This window comes from Hippopotamus amphibius, chromosome 3 (genome assembly GCF_030028045.1).
Source record: "Hippopotamus amphibius kiboko isolate mHipAmp2 chromosome 3, mHipAmp2.hap2, whole genome shotgun sequence".
NCBI lineage: Eukaryota > Metazoa > Chordata > Mammalia > Artiodactyla > Hippopotamidae > Hippopotamus > Hippopotamus amphibius.
Window position 1 is genome coordinate 170,755,275 of NC_080188.1, and position 19,704 is coordinate 170,774,978.

The 19,704-nt window shown below is 40.5% G+C and overlaps 1 protein-coding gene across 7 annotated transcripts in view; it reads right to left on the reverse strand.

Moving 5' to 3' along the window:
- Positions 1–13,180: 13,180 nt before the first annotated feature.
- TDRD5 (tudor domain containing 5) overlaps positions 13,181–19,704 on the reverse strand; it is a 75,238-nt gene continuing 68,714 nt past the window's right edge. For all 7 annotated transcript variants that reach the window (XM_057729770.1, XM_057729766.1, XM_057729771.1 and 4 more), the window contains one exon: positions 13,181–18,138. In XM_057729770.1, coding sequence (XP_057585753.1) covers positions 17,891–18,138 — 248 coding nt within the window. In that variant the 3' untranslated portion in view covers positions 13,181–17,890. The remainder of the gene's footprint in view (positions 18,139–19,704) is intronic.

Here is a 19,704-nt window from a genome sequence, read left to right on the forward strand (position 1 = left end):
GATGTAAAACAATTTCCTTTGATTGTTTTCAATAAATATCCCCAGGGAATAGGTTGTTTGCACTGGTTGAACTCTGCATCAAGTCAAATGAAGATATACTTGCTGGTGGAGTCTTCCAGGAAACTGCTAGACAGGTCAAAAACTAAAAGTTCTCTGGTAATGGGACTGTGAACAAGCTCCAGTCCTACTGGGCCGCCTACAGTAGCTGCCAGGCTGCTGATTTTCACTGTGATTGTTGGTTTCAAGACCACCATGATGCTGGGGAAAGGGGGAATGGAAATAGGGCGAGTTAAAATGCCACAAAGCTTGCTCTTCTTACCAAGTTTTTCTTGAACATTCTGTGGATTGCTGCAAGCCTTTGGTTAATTTCCAGAGTACTGAACAAGTTGTTTCTCACAATGTTGCCAATGTTTGCTTTGCTTTTATGAAAGAGAGAATTTTGGGAGATGCTTACTCCACCAATTTCCCAGATGGGTTCTTCAGTTGTCTCCTTCTCATTCTTAAATGACCAGCTGGGATCCTAGCCCCCTCTAAGAGATCAGCTTATCTAGCTTTCCACTGCATGCCAAAGAAAATACCAACTTTAGCAAGAGAAAATGATGGTTTTGTTTGTTTGTTTGTTTGTTTGTTTTAAGAAAAAGAGCTTTGATTAGTTATAAGTGATTCATTGGAACTGTGAAAATGAAAAATTTCTGTTTCCAAAAGACTTGAAGGGAGACAACTGTAATTCAATGTTTCCCCCATGTGACCAGTTCCTCTCAGGGTGCTTTTCTTAGGAGTGTGGGGAAAGTTTCATAGACTCTGAGTTCCTAAATGTATGTACAGCAAAAGATACAGATAGGCCAGATGTGAAGCAATGTTGTTTTCCAAACAGATCCAAGACACATAGATAAAATTCCTGTTTGGAATGCTATTTTATCTCTTTGCTTTCATACAAATAGATGTGGAGACAAGGCATGGGAAAGAGTTATACTTTCTGATAAGACCTTTGGATGGCTTCCTTTTCAAGGGGAGGTAATCTGATCCTCCCCATCCCCAGTGTCCTCCTTTAGGCCTGCATTACTCCTACATGGATTGTGGCTTATTGCAGTAACCTCTCAACCGGTGATCCTGTTTCCAATCTTGCCTCCTTCAGTCTGTGCCTCATATTTGTGATCAAAGTGATCTTTACAAAGTGCATTTGAACCCTTTCAATGACTCCTTTTTGCCTTCAGAAATCTCCACTCCTTTGCATGGCCCACAAGGCCCGTTTTCATTTGACTTCTTTCTACTGAGGCAGCTTTATTTCTTCATTACCTTATCTGCACTCAATGATCCAGTCATACTGATCTCCTTGGAGTTCCTCAAATACACTCTTCCTTTGCTCCCCACATCTCTATGCCTCTGCACATGTGGTCTCTTTGCTTGGTGCATTCTCTATACTCTTGTCTCTCAATTTATGTGCAGTTAATTAGGCGACAAAGAAATGAACTCCTTTAAAAACTCCATGCGCTAAATTACTCAGTTTAAACTTATGTCAAAAGTTTTGGATCTTGTGATGGCCAAGCTCAGAAGAAAGTGTCTTAATCACAGTACTGCACGACTTCCAGCAGGATATAAGCTGGTTTCCTGGCAGGTATACACTTTCTTAATTGCCCCATGGTACTATTTGGTTCTGGTGTTCTCAAATTAATCTCTGTAAATGTATATGCTTTTTTAAATCACAAGGAGAAAAACACAAATTAACATTTCCATAAGTCCCCTAGATGAAGCAGTGAATAAGGATCCCTATTAGTGTACATAGGTGACAGAACAATAGTTGAGATCGCTGCCTAGATGAAAGTTCTGAGTCTAGATCATTACTGAATATCTCTATTTTTCTTATGATGGAAAAACAGAGGAGAACGTAGCTAATAAGGGTTGGGTAATATCACTAAATTCAAAACCTTTATTCAATAAGCACTCTGCAAACAGTACGTGCTGTTATAGTGAGCGTTTTGTTTTCTGGCCATACTCATCTATCAAAGGGCAATTCTCAAAATGTTACAAACCTGAGTTTTAAACAAAAAATAGTGAGCCCATTTCAAAGTTTTATTAACTCTAATGATGAAACCAGCAGGATGGCAAAGTTGTTTTTAAAGGCAATGTGAAAACTTGGAATTTTTATAATTAATTAAGGAAAGAAAAAAGAATGGTGAAATAAATTTACTAAGTTAGTTTCAGATGGGTTAATGTCCTACAGCAGCAGTCTCCAACCTTTTTGGCATCAGGGACCACTTTTGTGAAAGAATTTTTCCACAGACCTGGCTGGGGTTGGGGGGTCGGGGGTGGGGGTGGCGGGGTATGGTTCAGTCAGTAATGCAAGTGATGGGAAGTGATGGGGAGTGGCAGATAAAGCTTCGCTTGCTTGCCCACTGCTTACCTCCTGCTGTGTAACCCGGTTCCTAACAGGCCGTGGACCAGGACAAGTACCAGTCCGTGGCCAGGGGCTTGGGGACCCCTGTCCTACAGGGCAATAAACTATAAACCTCGGAGTTATCTTTAAATTGGCAAAAAAAAAAAAAAATCATCCTATAAATTTTACAAACTTATAAAATGTTTGGGCCATGATCAGTTGTGCAAATAAAGTTAGGTAGGCTCTTGAGAAAATGCTCTTGACATAAAAGTTCATAAAATCATCTTTTACCTTCTCTGTAAATGTATATTTATGGAGGTTTTGGGTATTTTCTTTAAACTTATTTTTTAAACCCCCTCTCCCCCTGCAACTGGAGTCTATCTCTCATACTTCCTTTCTTTCTTTTGTGCTTTTGAAATACTTTTTCAGTGGTTTTAAAATACCTTCTATGCACTAAAACTAGAGACAGGGATATGACATTCAAAACCTAGCATAGGCAACAACTTCAGAGAAGTCTCCTGCAATATATCCTGCTCTCCAGGCCTAGGCTGGGTCAGGCCTCCTCTGCTTCGGAGGATCCCTAAACATGCTCCACAGAGCATTTATCAAGCCCACAGTGGTTGCTTATCTGCAAGTTCCCGCCACCCTGCCCATCCTCTCACCAAACTGTGGAATCCTTAAAGATGGGATGTCTTTAGCATCTAGCACAATGCTTGACATGTGGCAGGTCCCTGGCAAATCTGTGTTGATTGAATGAAGAAGCTGAGCTTTAGCTATCCAGGACCAGTGGTCTACACATTTATTCACACTTGACTTTAGCGTCTCCTCTTAGAACCTATTCCTCATTTTAAAATGCATCCTTTGAGTTGGGGGAGCTGGAGACTTACTCATCTTGGAAGAAATCTTTAACAGCCATCTTTCATTTTGTATGTCACCGAATCACACATTTTTGGACAAATGATGAAATTTAACATCTTTTTATAGCTAAAATAATACCAATTCATGTTGCCATATGGGAGGAATTAGAAACAAAGGAACTGGCATTTGTCTGGAAAAGGGGAGGACTAATTAAGAACTCAAAGTTGTCTCAGTTATGATGAGCGTCAATGGAATGTTTTCTTCTTGGCATAGTCTCAGAATTGTAGTTAACTCTCATATTATTTTGAGGCATAGCAGCTAAGAAGGGCCTATTTGGTCCCAGACATTTAAAGCCTCATTTTCTTGATTCATTTGTTGCTTCTCCAAAAGACAAGCACTCCAAGAAAAGTCATCTAAACTCTTAGAGTCATCAGCTATTCCTTTTGACTTGGTTTTATCACATTTCCCTGCTAGATGGCTAAGTTCCCTGGGAGGAAGATTGGGGTTTGGGATAAAGTTGTAAGTGGATCCTATCAGATCCCAATTTTTGTAGCAGTGGAAATTTTATTAACCTTTAGAATGAAAGTAATGGTGCTGGACATTCAGCCTGAATGTTCCTAGTGGTTGTGCACAGTCTGCTGGGCCTGCCCTGAGCATTTTGTTCTTGGGACATGATCTACTAAAATGATTGAAAACAGTGCTCTTACTTTGGTGCTCAAGGCGTAATTGTTTCCAGTAAAATTATTAATTTAAAAAATTATTTTTGAAATTTGAATCTTATTTATTCCAGATTCCCACCTCCTCAAGGTGATAGGAAGGATAAATGCCCAGTGCCAAAACACGTTTAAGATACTTCCTCCTAAAAAAACAAAACAAAAACAAAAAAAACTTCCTCCTAGGACCTTATTACCAGGAAAAAGAAAAACATTATGTTAACCAAAGATAAAAGACTGATGGGAAAATCTTCAAGCTGTTGAAGCAAATATGCAGAGAGCATAGACTCTCTCCCCTTTATATGTACAAGCGTTAAAAAAAAGAGGGAAGATTTAGTTAGGGGACTAGATTTCACGAGAAGACACTGATAGTCACTGAGAGTGATGGGTAAAGTTTTAAACGGGATAGCTAAATCCTGCCTCTAAAATATGCAACAAGGGTCAGTGCCTTCCAGCAGGGCCTGCACGTGCTGCAATGGGGGATGACAGAGCAGGGCCCATCAAGGAGCACAGCAAACAAAGGTCAGAGAGAGAAGAGCTGGAAGTGAAAATCTAAGAACGCTGCGGATCAGTATGGCTCCTGGCCAATTTGGCTGAGCCAGTTCTGCCTTACAAGACCTGGCAGGTTTAGGATTTCCCTCTAGACCCCTGGGCTGTCATCTAGGGTGTCCTGAGTTCCAGCTAGCATCTGGTCAATTTTTACAAGAAGAAAGAACAAGTTCTTGCTACTGGCATTTAGTTGATTCCAAGGCCTACTTCCCACCCACCCCACCTCCCTCCCCCTCCTGATCAGTTGCACTAGGTAACTGTCTTCTTTTAGTAAAGGATGAGCTTTTTTAGTAAATTTAATACCATGGAAACAGGAAATTTCGCAGCCTGTGTCAAATAGGCCCACAGTAAATTTTCATTGAATTAGAAAATGACAGCCCTCTCACCGAGTGACCAGTACAAGCTGAAGGTCCACCTAGAATGAAGGGGGAACGAGAGGAGAGAAAACCATCCTCCCCCAAAGATACTTCTTACTCCATCTCCTAGTTTATGCATTTTAGCCACATTACTACTACATTTCTGCAAACGACTCTAGAATTTTCTAGTTACCAATTGGACATTAAGATGGTGATTTCTCTAATCAGTAATTTAGGAAGATAGTGCAGAATTAAGGTGGGTTGAAAATTTATACAAAGTTATTGAGTCAACAGTATTATCCCGGTTGTAATGATTTTTTTTTTTCCTCCAGGGATGTTCTGGGAGGAAATGATTTTCAGCAGCAAATCTGCTTCTGGGTGCCCACGTGTGCACGCACGCATCCTCCCTCTCCCACTCCACCTTCCTGCTGGCGTCATTTGAGACTGACGCCAACGGGCTTCCTGCGCTTGCTCTAATTTATCTCTGCCCAGTGCATCGGGGTCACAGTGAGGTTAGAGCAGATGTTCTTCTCACTGCTGCTGCTTAATATTCATTTTGGTTTTTCTCTGGGGATTACCAGAGTAGGAAAAAACCTGGGGGGAGGTGATTGGATATAGAGGGTGTTTGGAAGCTGCGGTGCTTTCTTTGGAAAGGGGGCAAATGTGGCCAGTCAGGTCCAATTCCCGTTCGTTTTATCAGACAGGTAGGGACCTTGAATCCACTATAAGGTCCTTCTAGGGAGGAATTATCTTGTTTATTCTCATATCCTTGGAGTTTGGTATGGGGCCTGGCATATGGAAAATAAATAGCTTTTTTGTTAAATAGGATGCTGAGGGTATGAGGACATGGTAATCGCCTGGGCGGAGAGACATGGACAGGCCCCACACTTTGACCCAGAATGTCCCAGGACAGAAGGACCATCACAGCTGGGATGTACATGCACTCCCTATCTCGGTCAATAATCTCCTCTCCAAACTACACGCTCTCAGGTTCTTCAAATATTTCTCATAAGACAAGTTGAAAAAAAGAGGCTGTAACACAATGGAAAGGAGCACCGTCTTTCGAAATCATTCATTCATTCAACAAATATTTATCAGGTACCTATGTGCTATTGTTTTAGCCTCTCAGGATATAATAATGAACAAAATGGGCAAAAATACCTACTTGTGAAGTTCATTTTCTGGTTGCTGGAGAAAGACAATACACAATAAAAAGTTATAACAGATGTTAGAAGTTAGGTGTTATAGAAAAAAGCAGAGCAGGGTAAGAGGGATCAGGGCAATGGGGTCAAGTAGGAATTTTCAAAACGACCTCTTCTGAGGAGGAGCAGACACTAGAAGGAGCAGAGCCAAGGCAAAGCCAAAGGTGGGAGCTGCCTGTTTTACTCAAGGAAAGCAAGGTCAGTGTGAGAGGAATGGAGTGAGCAAGGGGGAGGTTGTGGGGATGAGGGCAGAAGGTAACGGGGGAGGCACACATCAGGTAGGGCCTTGTGGGTAGGGTTGGCAGAGTTAGCAAATAAAAATATGGATTGCAGTTACATCTGAATTTCAGATAAACAATGAACATTTTTTAAGTATAACTATGTCCCAAATATTGCATGAGATATACTTACGCTAAAAAATTATTTGCTGGGGCTTCCCTGGTAGTGCAGTGGTTAAGAATCTGCCTGCCAATGTAGGGCACAAGGGTTCGAGCCCTGGTCTGGGAAGATCCCACATGCCACGGAGCAACTAAGCCCATGCACCACAACTACTGAACCCACATGCCAGAACTACTGAAGCTCGAGCGCCTAGAGCCCGTGCTCTGCAACAAGAGGAGCCACCGCGAGGAGAAGCCCACTCACCATAACAAAGAGCAGCCCCCACTCGCCACAACTAGAGAAAGCCCACACGCAGCAATGAAGACCTAATGCAGCCAAAAATAAAATAAAATAAAATAAAAAATTCTTTGCTGTTTATCTGAAATCCAAATTTAACTGGGCATCCTGCATTGTCTCTGGCAATGCCACTTGAGGGCCACTGTAAGGACTCTCAGTAAAACTGGGTGCCCTTGGAGGGTCTCAAGCAGAGGAGAGATTCCTTCCAGCTTACGGTTTGAAAATTTCTCTCTGACTGCTTTGTGGAGAACAGAGTGAAAGAGCAATGTAGGAAGCAGGGAAGCCTGATGAGGCTGCTGAAGTTACCCAGGCTACACACTGTGATTCAGACCAGGTGGTAGGAGTGGGGGTGGTGGGAAGGAATTGGATGCCAGGTACATTTTGAAGGTAGTACCAGTAGGAGTTCCTGGCCACTTGGGTGCAGGATGTGAGAGAAAAAGAGTTGGTGATAACTCCCAGGATTTTGGCCTGCGTAGTAGTTAGATGGAGTTGCAATCACGTGGGTTACAGAAGACTCTGTACGTGGCGTGGTTTCGGTTGCTGATGGGGCAAAGATCATGAGTTCCATCTTGGACCTGCTAAGTTTCAGATGTTGTTTGGGTGGAGAGGTCAAGTGGGCATTTGAGTATAGAGTTCAGGAGAGAGGTCTGGGCTGGAGATAAATACATGGGAGCATACAGATGATAACGAAAGCCATGGGACAGGAAGAACTCACCAAGAAAGGGAAGCCTGATGCCCTCCAGCATTAAGAGGTCAGGGGGAGGAAGGAGGAGCCAGGAAAGGAGATGCCAACCATTAACCAAAGAGTAGGAGGAGGGAACCCTAGAGAATGCGATGTCCTGAAGGAGAGAAAGGGTGTCAGCTGCTACTGATGGGTCAGGTAAGATGAGGACTGAGGGCGGACTCTTAGATTCAGCAACGTGGAGGTCACTGGAGACCTCAACAGGAGCACTGTCGATACAGTGGTGTGGGTGGACCTGGAGTGGGTTTAAGAGGGAACAGAAGCAGCATGGTGGGAGACAATGTAGACAACCCTTTGGAGGAGTCAGACGTTTAGTTCCTGCCACTTACTAGATGTGACTGGGTAAATTAATTTTCTGAGCCTCAAGTTTCTCCTCTTATAAAACAGGAATAGTAATAGGGATACTGTGAAAATTAAATAAAATACATAGAAGGTATAGCATATAATAAGTACTTAGCAAGTTAATATTAGCATTACTATGACACAATAGTAATTTCTGTCAGTGTGGACAAGATACTTAACCTTTCTGTGCCTTGGTTTTCTTATCTGTAAGACAGAAGTAATAATAGTACCTACTCCACAGTGTTGCTGAAAGGATTAAATGAGATCATCTGTATAAAGCAGATAATCTGTAACAAGCAGGTTGTGACACATTACATAAACTCAATAAAGCTCTTATTATTCAAGCAATTCTCTTGGGAATGCTGGTCTACCTCTTTGTAAATGCGGTGCGGCCTGGAAGTGAACAGGGTGCTAAACTTATATACTATCCTTGTGTTGATGTAATTCAAACTCATTAGCTTTTGATGGTGGCTGTCTCTGCTGCTTTGCGATGTGCAAAGCCCTATGAAGTGACGGTTATTGTAACTGACTCAAGATCTTGTGAGCCAAACCCATGCTCTGCACCATAGCAGTTACTTGTCTTCACCTGAGAGTGAAGTCACACGGGTTAACAGTTGTTCTCCATCTCCTCTAGTCTCTTAACACAGGTTGCAGAATTCCCGCAGGCATCCTTAATCATTCTTGAGGCTCTGAGGAAGCCACAGACCTTCCCCCGAGAAAACACAAGCACACAAAATTTAATGCCCTGGGATAAGAAAATCCTTTTCAAGATTCAAAATGTGCTAAAATTATAAGAATTTTGCATTTTTTTTTTACAACAGAAATTTATATAAGAGGTAAAAACATATCTGTTTGGAAAGTTCAAAATTAAGATGGAAAGGTGACTTGTTTTTTCCTTCGAACTTTCTCAGTGGAGCAAGGTAGCATTAGTACTTGTAGCTTCCAAATAGGATTATGTTGGTGTTTCCCTCCACCTTCATGTAATAAAGATGGAGATACAGTGTTAAAGTCTAAGTTCTGTAAAGAGAGAGCTCTGTGGCAGCTTCTGGTAAGGGCAAATTAGAAGAAAGTTTAAAGTGTGGTAAGAGCACCCTAGGAGAATTACTCTAAGACCTTTACTTCCCAAAGTGACTTATGTCACTTTACTTGTTTTTTCATGTAAAAAGAAAGGTTGGATGAGTGAGCTCCAAGATCCATCCATTTCCAACACTGAAACTCTACAGTGCTGTGAAACAAAGTAATTCAAGGAAAGAATTTTTAGCACCAGGCTTGGTAACAGAACTCCTGTCCTAGAGCACCACCTAGCAGTGAGGAGACAGCAAAACCTAATCTCAGAAGAACTACGTACTTGAATTAATTTTGAACACAACAGATTTTTTAAATCCAGCTTTGGTGAAACATTCCCTTCACCAAATCTAATCTGAGAGGCAATTCAGGTAGAGAAATTCTGGGTTTCTAATCCCCAAATTAAAACTCCCACGAGGTCTTCACACACTGCTTTCACTCTTGCTGTCTGTCCTGTTTTAGTACCAGCTCCTCAGAGCTCAGCTGTGTCTGGTCTTGCAGGAAAGCCTGGGAAGCATCACCAACAAACCCTCAGCTAATGCCCGTTGTGACACCAGACCAGCCCAACGCTCCTACAGATTCCTTCCAAAGGCAGCAGGAAATTCAGTTTTGTTAAGGTTTCGTATCAAGTTTCAAATTGTACCAGTTTATCTTGTCAAATCAAGATAAAATGAAAACTGGTTAACAGAGTAAAAGAGTTACTACTGACTCCACGGTTGGGCATGTCCTCCCCACACTAGTCACGTTGCCATAACACTTGGTCTTTTTTCAGAGAGGAGAGAAAAGCCACCACAGCTCAAGCATATGATAACACCCACATTAAATCTTTACAATATTTAGTGGGAAAATGCCACCATTCGAGATCAAAAAACCTGGGATTTAGATATCAGATGACCAAAATAAGATGATCTGGGGGGACATGGGGAGTTGTTAATCACGGGGTCGAAATCTCAGTGATGCATGTGAGGAAGTTCTAGGGATCTGCTGTACAACATGGTGTCTGTATTAACAATGTTGTCTTGTGCACTTGAGAAATCTGTTTAGAGGGTAGATCTCCTGTAAGTGTTCTGCCTACAATTAAAATTTAAAATTCTGTTGCAGTAGTCAATCACCACCCTCTTTATTTAAAATAAAAATGATTTTCTAACACAATAGTTCTCAACTCTTTATTCCCATGCTGGTGTTTCCGAGGGATAAAACCCTCCCGTCCGTCACAGTGGCTCACGGATCTATGTGTGTGGGGGTGGGGGGGTGGGGGGGTCAGTGGGCTCTGTCAGATGAGGCAAAGGACGAGGAAATGGACAGGCAGGACGGGGTAGCAACAGTTCAAAATAGTTGGACAGTAACCTCCTCTAACTCCTCCCTAAAGAACCATCACTTTAAAGTTAACTCTAAAGCTTATGGTGAGGGACTTCCCTGGTCACTCAGCGATTAAGAATCCGCCTGACAATGGAGGGGACACAGGTTTGAGCCCTGGTCGGGGAAGACTCCACAACCACTAAGCCTGTGCTCTAGAGCCCATGCACCCTAGAGCCTGTGTGCCACAACTACTGAGCTTGTGTGCTGCAACTACTGAAGCCCGTGTGCCTAGAGCCTGTGCTCTGCAACAAGAGAAGCCACTGCAATGAGAAGCCCGCAGGGTGCAATGAAGACCCAATGCAGCCAAAAAGTATAAATAAATAAATAAAGTTTATGGTGAGAAAGGTCAGGACATGATGTGTAGTTTTTCTTGTGGTTGGGATTATCCTCCTGCATAGTAAATTCTTGGCAATTTCTGCTCATTGGAACACCTGGGACCAATAAAACCAGAACTTTTGGAGGATGATGTGGTCCAAGCTGCAGATGTTTTTGAAAGCTCCTCCAGGGGATTAAAATACAGGGCTGGGCTGGCAAACTGCTGCCCTTCCTGTGGGCTCTACGTCAGTAATGGTCAGTCATGAATGTTTTATCCTTCAGCATGAATCTTTTAATTTAACCTTTGCCATCTAACAAGTTTAAAGCCAGTGGCAGTTTCCCTGCTCATTTCTTTAGTTGCAAATCACTACGCTGAATTCAAAACAGAAAACCTCACAATATTAGTCTTCTAAGTCAATATATTCTTGAAAACTATTAATGACATAAAAGTCGCCAAAAAACTAAAAAGGAGGTTCTTGTTAAGGAGGATGGATTTTTTGGTGTCTTTCATTTTGCTTTCGCCCCTGGAGGCCATTATTTGGCACCATACATATTGCTGTCACAAGCCTCTCTCTCTCTCTTTCATTACACAACTCAATTTAGCCCCAACTGAGAGGCCACCAGAAAGTCCACAAAAGCAGTTGATGTCCAAATTAATATATTATCCCTAAAGAACACTTTTAAATCAATTTCTTTTGTTTGATCACTGAACTGGGGTCTGTGATGCTGAAGGATTTTCTGGAAAATAAGATGGGAAGTCAGAGGTGTGCCTCCAAGAATAAAGAACAATAAACTAAAAGGAGCCAATTTGGTAAATCAAACTTTTCTGAGAGAAGACTAAGAGGCTGGTTGCTGAGAAGCGGCAAATATTGAACTTTAAAAAAAAAAAAATTCATTTTGGCACTTTCTTTCACAAGCCAAACCAGGAAAATAACCAAATACTGTTTGCACAAAAGAATGACCTAGACAAAATATCTCTGGTCCTTCTACTCAGTTATCTTATCTGGAGGATGTGCTCTTTATTCAATTTGAAATGCAAAGTTTAAATGGGCTGTTTGCTCCTATTTGATTAGACCCTTCCCAGTAAAGCCTTCTGTCTAATAGACATTCAGAACACAGACTTGGAGAAACAAGATCAAGATTTCAATTGACCTTAATTATATCCTATTCTCTGTTCTGTTTACTTATTCATTCACTCAGTAAAATGTACTGAACATCTACCACCTGTCAGAAAAGACATGAAGGTGGCTTGGCCTAAGGCGGTGGCAGTAGCTCCACAGAGAAATAGAAGGGCTGGGGAGATATTTGGTAGGAGGTAGAATTTGACAGGCCTTTATGATGGGCTGGATGTGGGATGAAAGGCAGGGAGCACTCAAGAATGCTTCTACCCATAGGTTTACATCTGAGGCAACTAGTGGATGGTGGCAGGGACACCGGGGGTGGAAGTGGGGCTGGGGGAAGGAGGGCGATCTTCCTGTTCAAGAACGTGTAGGGTGGGTTTCAAGAGTCATGGACTCCTTGAAAATAGGGAACAATTTTGTGTGAATGTGCACTTTCTGGGGAGACAGTCCTCAGTGTTTGACATTTATTTAAAATAAAGTTAATGACCCCATAAAAGGTTAGGGAATCACTGATGCATAAGCATATAGAACTTGGAAATTCTTACACATTACATTCATATCAAACAGATGGTTCCGCCAAGTTGTTCAAGCAAATGGTCTTTAATAAGACTGTCTCAAGAGAATTCTACGCTTATGATCTGGTACAGGAACAAGGTAACATTGGTGAGCGTTAATTTCATTCAGTTTAGCCAAAAGAACTGATAAAAAAAAATTCCGCAGAGTTGATATCAAAAACTGATTTCCACACATGTTGAAAGATTTTGTAAATCGGAAAGCATTCAAAGTAAATCCAGTACAGAATGCGAGTTTATTGGTAATTACATCATGCTTGCTAGAACTGACTTGGCTTTTATTATAAAAGTCGCCATTTTTCTTTTAATGCAAGTTTTGAGGCAACTTTGATGAGCCTCATGAATCTGGGTAAAGTCAACTGTTGGGTCAATTCCATGTAGAAACCAAATAAAGACCAAAAATTTTGGTGGAGTTATATTTCTGAATCTAAATAGTTTAGCAAAGATAAATCTGCATCAACTGCAGGAAAGTTGTTGAAAAAGAGTCTACCTGATCATAAACAGATGTTCCACTGCCTAAAACATGACCTGTAAGAAGAATGTTATCACTGAATTATAGCCAAATGTTCTATTCCTTTCCTCTCAATTCATTTAAGGTGGTAGCAGTAGCTCTACAGAGAAATAGGTGGACTAAAGAGACATTTAGGAGGTAGAATTTGACAGGCCTCTGTCCCACTCCAGATCAGTACAGGAATGTTATTACCTTTAAAATTCAGAAAAGAAAGGATAAACTTGTGCCTCTGACCCATATTATGTATGTCTGCTTAAGTTTCATCCTTCTAAGCAAAGGAAAAGACCAGTATCTGTAAAGGAAGAAGGTATTATGAGGAGGAAATATGGAACATCCTGTGGGGATATATTTTGCCTTACAATATGGTATATACACAGTCTTATTTAATTGACAGGTATTGTCATATATATGGTATGAGAAGAGATTTTTCATCAGAATATATGAGTAACAACACTGCAGTAACAGGATGCTTTTGCCAAGCAGTCATCTGTTGTAGTAAGAAATGAACCGAGCTCAGTCTTTGGTTTCTACCTGTGGTCCTGTGGAATGACAGATTAAGGAAGAGTTTGTACCAAACATCACCTAAATGGAGTTGAGAACCACCTGGAAATACTCTGCTCTAGGCAGAAGAGTGACTGAGGCAAAGACTCTGAATGTGGAACCAGGAAATCAAGGAAGTGACTGAAAGAGCACTGAGTTACAGTCATAGCAAGATGGGACTAGGTTTGGAATTCAGTGTGTGGAATAGTCTCAAAAGAGAATTTAAGAAACTGGAAGATGGCTTAGAAGGGTTTGATACACTGCTATGAACGAGAGAAAAATCAAATCTTTGAAATATGGCTGCGTACTTAAGAAAAGGCTCCAGTGTGACTGAATCTCCAATTTCATGGAAAAAAAGTATTTATCTACAATATAGCAAAGGTTTACAAAGGCCAAAGTACCTGAAGAATAAAGAAGTCATGCCAAAAATGAAGACAAACATTTTAGTCCAGAAGAATGTCACAACTTTGTTTTCACAACTATACAAGGAAATTTTACATTTTACTCAACTAAGTTTTTTGGGTCACGTATTTAAGTGAAATTTTTATCCTTGCAGAATTATCACAACAAAAACTATTAAAAAAAAAAACACCTAGAAATTTTTGACAAAACAAATTCCAACTTCATCAATATTTAAACAAAATACTGTTACAAACTCCAAAGATCAGGTTGATCCTAATTCTTTGAGCCCAGTTAGTTCCCACTAGTTCCATAACAGAAGTTTAAAAGGGCAGAAATACAGTAATATTTTGGTTTCCTCATCAAATTATTTATCTAAATTGCACCAAGAAGTAATAATCAAGTAAACATTGTTTCCTGTATAACCATTTTTTCCATAAATTAAAAAACATTTTTAAAAACTTTAACAGAAATATACAACGAAGTTTATACCAAACAGAAAGATAAAAGCATTTCCTGAAATCTATGCTTATAACCAAGAAAATTTAGCTGTGAATAAGTTCTCTACTCAGTTTTGGGGTAGGTCGAACACTCAATTTCATGTGAAAAGTGGCACACAATGATGATTCTAACATTAGAGAAGTCCTCAACTGAGAAGTTAAAACAATTTCTACGTGGTTAAGAATAGCAGAGTTTAAAGTATTCTGGTTCCAAAAGGCTAATGACACCAAGAACTTCCTAGGCTGACTGGTGACTGACTAAATGAGACAAATGACACCTAACTGTTAGGAATAGGGCTGAGTTCAAAGCACAGACAAATTTAGTTGATAGGCGCCTTGGTTGGCATCCTGGAAAACATCAGGATCTGAATGGGCTATAGGAAATGAAATCTTTTAAATGTCTTAGTGATGGCTCCTGAAAAATTATGAATAATGTCGCACCATATACATAAGATGAATTTAACTCTGAACACATACCAAAAGTTTGTTAGAAAGGCCTTGCTACCTAGTATTGGGTTGGCCAAAAAGTTCATTTGGTTTCTTCCCATAAGATCTAACGGGAAAACCTGAACGAACTTTTTGGCCAATCCAATATAACTGTCAACAGGAAGCCTCAGGAAGACGGCTCTGTAAGATCTTAATTTCTCACCCCCAGAGATGCCCCCAGCCCCTGTCCAGATTCTTCAGCTGCAGAACAGGCCCACTGCTACTTAAGCTATACACATTCAAGAATGTGAGATCTTTGTAAATCAATCCTCCCTGCCAACAATAGGGGTTGCTCAGCGACCTATCAGAACCACCATTCTTTTGGACTTATGTACCAAACTATGTCTTCTGGCATCAAATCATTTACATGACACACGATGGTGTTGCAATATTTTCCTGTAGAAAGGGCCCTTTCCCAGACTTGGGAATTTACGCTGGTGACCGTAGACAAGTCAGTCTTTCTAGGCTTCCTATTTCGTCATCTGAGGGGGCTTCTACATCAAAATTCTACAATTCTAAGTCTTTAGGTTAGACATAGCCTGACTGCAGCCAGAAGTCTCTAGTTATCCCCATGCCTTGAAATGGACAACTGGCATCTCAAAGGTGTGAGAGTGAGAGGAACAAGGCATGGCTCAGTGCCGCTGGAATGGCCCTCTTTTGATATCCCATGGTGTGTTTTTGGATGGGAGAGAGGCATTGGCACCATCCACTGGAGTTAAAACCTGAGTGGCTAATAGTAAAGCCACTTTCTCTTCCAACCCTAAGGAGTTTACAACCAGGATTCTCCTGTGAGTTCTCACCCCCATTCCCTCAACACACATTTCAGGCTCCCGCTTCCCAGTCAACATTTCTTGGGGACTGCCACTACTTCTAACAGATCCTTAATACCAAAAATATGGGGGGGGGGGTGCCATTCTAGGTGTCGTAGATATCAACCCATCTTTTGACAATAAAATATAATTAGCCCTAAACCACAAGCATCTCCCTATCTTTTGAACATTTCTTATTGCTAATTCCTGCCCCTATATCAGAAACCTATTTACTCATTTTCTAATGATCTATTAAATGTGTTTGATGCTTTGAGCTATTTCAGTTAACTACCAAACAAAGCCCACTTTTTGGGAGAAGGTAGGGAAACATACTGGCAGACTGGCTGTCTTAATCAAAGTCAAGTAGTCAAAATGTACAAGCCTCTCAAAGGTACATTCTTCACTCTGCTAACTCAAATAGGATCTTAATTATTCATTACTAAACAGGCTTCTGTCAAAGTGTGTTGACACTCACTAGTTTGAGATGGCTCTGTCTAAATGATTCTCTCTCTGGCCATTTGCAAATAGAAAGGATTCTGAAAGAGCCTTATTAGCACAGTGATTCCATAATCCCCATTTAACTGGCAAAGTATAAAATTAGTCGCTGTCAGGTTACCCAGTATTGGCAGAGTTCCTGCTGGCAGTTTTGTGTTATTACAGAGAGGGTTAAAGTTTGACCTACTAAATACTGCAAATACTGCTTCTATCACCCTGCCTGAAACCCAATACTGTCCCTCTGGAGAAATGAAGAACATAACTCAAAATTGGTTTCCTCTCTAAAGAATGAATTCTAAGAAGAATCATCCAAATTAATTTTCTTCTTTAGAAACAAATTGTGGATAATTACCTAAACTTATATGAAAAACAGCTTTTCCAGTTCATATCACAGTTGAGTATCACATATGACATTTACCTGTCATGTGCTATTTAACTGTTCATTGACCCTCCATATAACACTTCAACTGTCTTCTCTAATAAAGTTGTCTGATACAAAATCACAAAAACCCAAACGAGAAACCTGTTCTTTCTGAGTCAACTATCAGTGATGTTTCCAGATTACTTTTTTTTTTTTTTTTTGGTCAACTGGTATACCATCATTCATATAGACATATTGGAATTAATGGTAAATTTGGATTTTTAAATTTTACATTTAAAAAACATTTAACATGTTTTCTCTGAGGTTTTTAAACCTAAACACTCAGTAGTTGGAGACTGTGGGTTTAACTTTGTTTCATGATCACTTCATTCTAAGAAAGAAGTTTCAACCAGTAAATATTCTACATTTAAATGCACTCTAATATTTATTCTCATCTCACTCCCTTCCTCAGTGGACATTTTGCTGATTAAGTAACTGAGAAGGAAAGAGGAGACATTCCTTATTGTATAAGAGAAGAAAGAAAGGAACTCTGCCATTTAATGCCAAACCAGAAGGCCTTAAAGAGGGGCCAGAGGGTGAAACCTAGTCAAGGTCCGCGTGTCAGTAATTCACACCTCTTTCTGATTTCACCACTAAGAAATGTTTCTGTATTGGATTTTTTACATTTGGGGATGTCTGGTATTTTACCACAAAGAAACTTGTATCACTCACATTCTTTAATTTCACCTTTTAGTCTTTCCTCCTGATGGTTTATACTACGAGCTACGAGCTAAACAGAATGTTATATAAAAAATTGGACTTGAGAGAACATCAGGTTACATAAATGCTTAAACAACACTACTGTTTAACTACTGTTACACAAAGGCTTCAGGTAACTATGATGACTACAGAGATAGCTCAGCAAAGTTTCAACAATCAGTCTCTATAATTTTGTGGTTAGTCTTCAAGAAAATTGCCTATACTGAAATATAGCTTAATTTTTTTAAACGTAAAAGGGTTCACATGACCAAAGCTTCATGGTGTGGATTTTCTTACTGATTCTTGTACTTCAAAGAAATAATGATGGTAAAGATTGGAGCCCTAGAGTCTCTCTATGATATAGAAGTTTTCATATGAGAAAAAGCAGCCTTAATATTCAGACATCCTTGTTCTGGAGATAGAGATGTGAGAATTTTTGTCTTACTAAATATGGATCACAAAACATTAGCTTTTCAGTTTACATTTATCATGATATATACAAGAAAAACATTTACAGAAACAAGAGAACTAAAAAACCTCTTTAAACTACTACATTGAACAAAGGTGAACAAAACTATATAGAAAAAGAAACATCATCAATGAAAATTAACATTAAACATCAATACTTACACAACAAAGTGGACTGTTGGCATAACAAAGCTAACAAAGAGTCACGCAGAAAGACAAAGGCATCAACTAAGAAAATACTATTTTGTCTCAACACCTCCTTCTTCTTTTGGCCTGGGACGTCACAACACCCTAACCATCTGGTTTATTTTTTCCTCCCTCATGCTTCTGTTCTTTTCACACTGGGGTACCAGTGTAGGAGGCTCCTGGATGTGGCTAGCCGCGCAGCAGCTCCTAAGGCAGCAGTAGCTGTGCTTCGAGGAATGTAGAGCTTCTGAGAAATCTGGTGCTCGGGAGACAAAATCAAAGAGAGCTGGTCCATGGCTCCCTGACTCTTATCTCTGAACGCTGTAATAGCATGGCTACTAGAAAAATCTTCATTCTCTAGGCTCTCTGGAGAGCTTTCCACTGAAAAAGAAAGAAAACACAGGTCTTTTCAAGAGGTTCTCAAGCTCTCCCATTCTAGATCTTGACTAACATGTGTTACAATCATCCTCTGTTAAGTGATGACAATTATCAATGGCAAATCAGAGAGAATGAGGCCCAGAAACCAATCAACAAATGGAAAGGAAATGTGGACGAGGGATCACGCACGGAGATGAATTCTTGTCAAGATGAGGGCAAAGAAGACAAACATGTGCCTATAAAGAAAGGAAAGGAAGATCTCTTTCTAGGACATCATACAAATAAATTAGATATAATTCTAATTCCAGGGAAGACTCCTTAAGCTCCCTTATTCCCTCCCAGCAGTGAGCAAAATGGGGTCCCATGGGCGTTCTCTATCGCCAAAGTGGTTCCAAGTGTAAGTCTGCCAGCATAAAAATAAAACTGACCAACACAGTGTTTGCTAAGAAATTCCAAAAACCAATTATCAGCCACAAAAAAAATTCCCTGGGAATTAGTTTAAGAAGAAAGAATCTTTTCAATGAAATAAACTCCAATGCCGGAGCTCCGAATAGCCAAGAAAGGGGCTACTAGGCGTGCTCACGTGTACTCTAGACTAGGGCTACTGAAGGAGCTGGTCAATGAACTGTTTGAACCTGCTGACAACGACAGAAGGAGCTTTTGCCAGCATCTAAGCCAACACACTACTTCCTTCAAGAAAGCCCTGCTTTAGGGAAAAAACCCAAAAAACCAAACCACCTAGGTGGGCTACGCAATGTGCTATTGTGTTGTCCATTATCACAAATGCTTCATAGACTAGTATCGGTGTGCTGACTACATTCTGGAAAGCACTGCTCCAGACCTTAAAATCACAGATTTCAAAAAAAATTCAGAGAAAAAGCAGGCATAATCCAATATCTTATTCATCTTTCCATCTTTAGCATCTAGCGCAGTAGCACGTGGTAGATGCGCCACACATTTATGATAAATTAACTTAAGGAAAATTTGACAGGGTATTCTAAAAAGGAAAACTGACCACAAGGCTACACGTAATGCCCACTAGAGTAGAAAAGAAATGGCCAGTTCCAGTGAAATAATGGGGTTTTACAGGAAGTCAGTGAGCTCAGATTTTAAAAGATATAAAAATATGAAAGCAGGGACACATGATGAAAGAATTTAAAAGAGTAGCAAAACTTCTGCTTCCAGACATGATGATAATCAAACAGGGAGTGAAAAACAATCTCTCCTGCTTTAAACAACTGGAAAACTGGACAAAATATTTAAAACAATAGCTTTCAGACACTGAATAACAATCTCAGAGGACAGCAATTCCCGAGAGATGGGAAACAAATGAAGTGAGCCCTACGAGTGCCTGAGCTCACTGTCAAGATAAAGCCCAGGCTGCAGCACAGGCACGGAGAGTCCACACAGTCTGGAGGTCTCACTGTGCTGAGAAAGTCTGGAATTCATGGAGGCCCAGATGTCTGGAATTCGTGGGGGAAAAGTACAGGTGAAGAGGCAGCTGCAGAAAGAAAAGAAGCTGGAGACCTGCAGAGAGGTCCCTTTGAGTCTGAGGTTGGGGTAGTGATC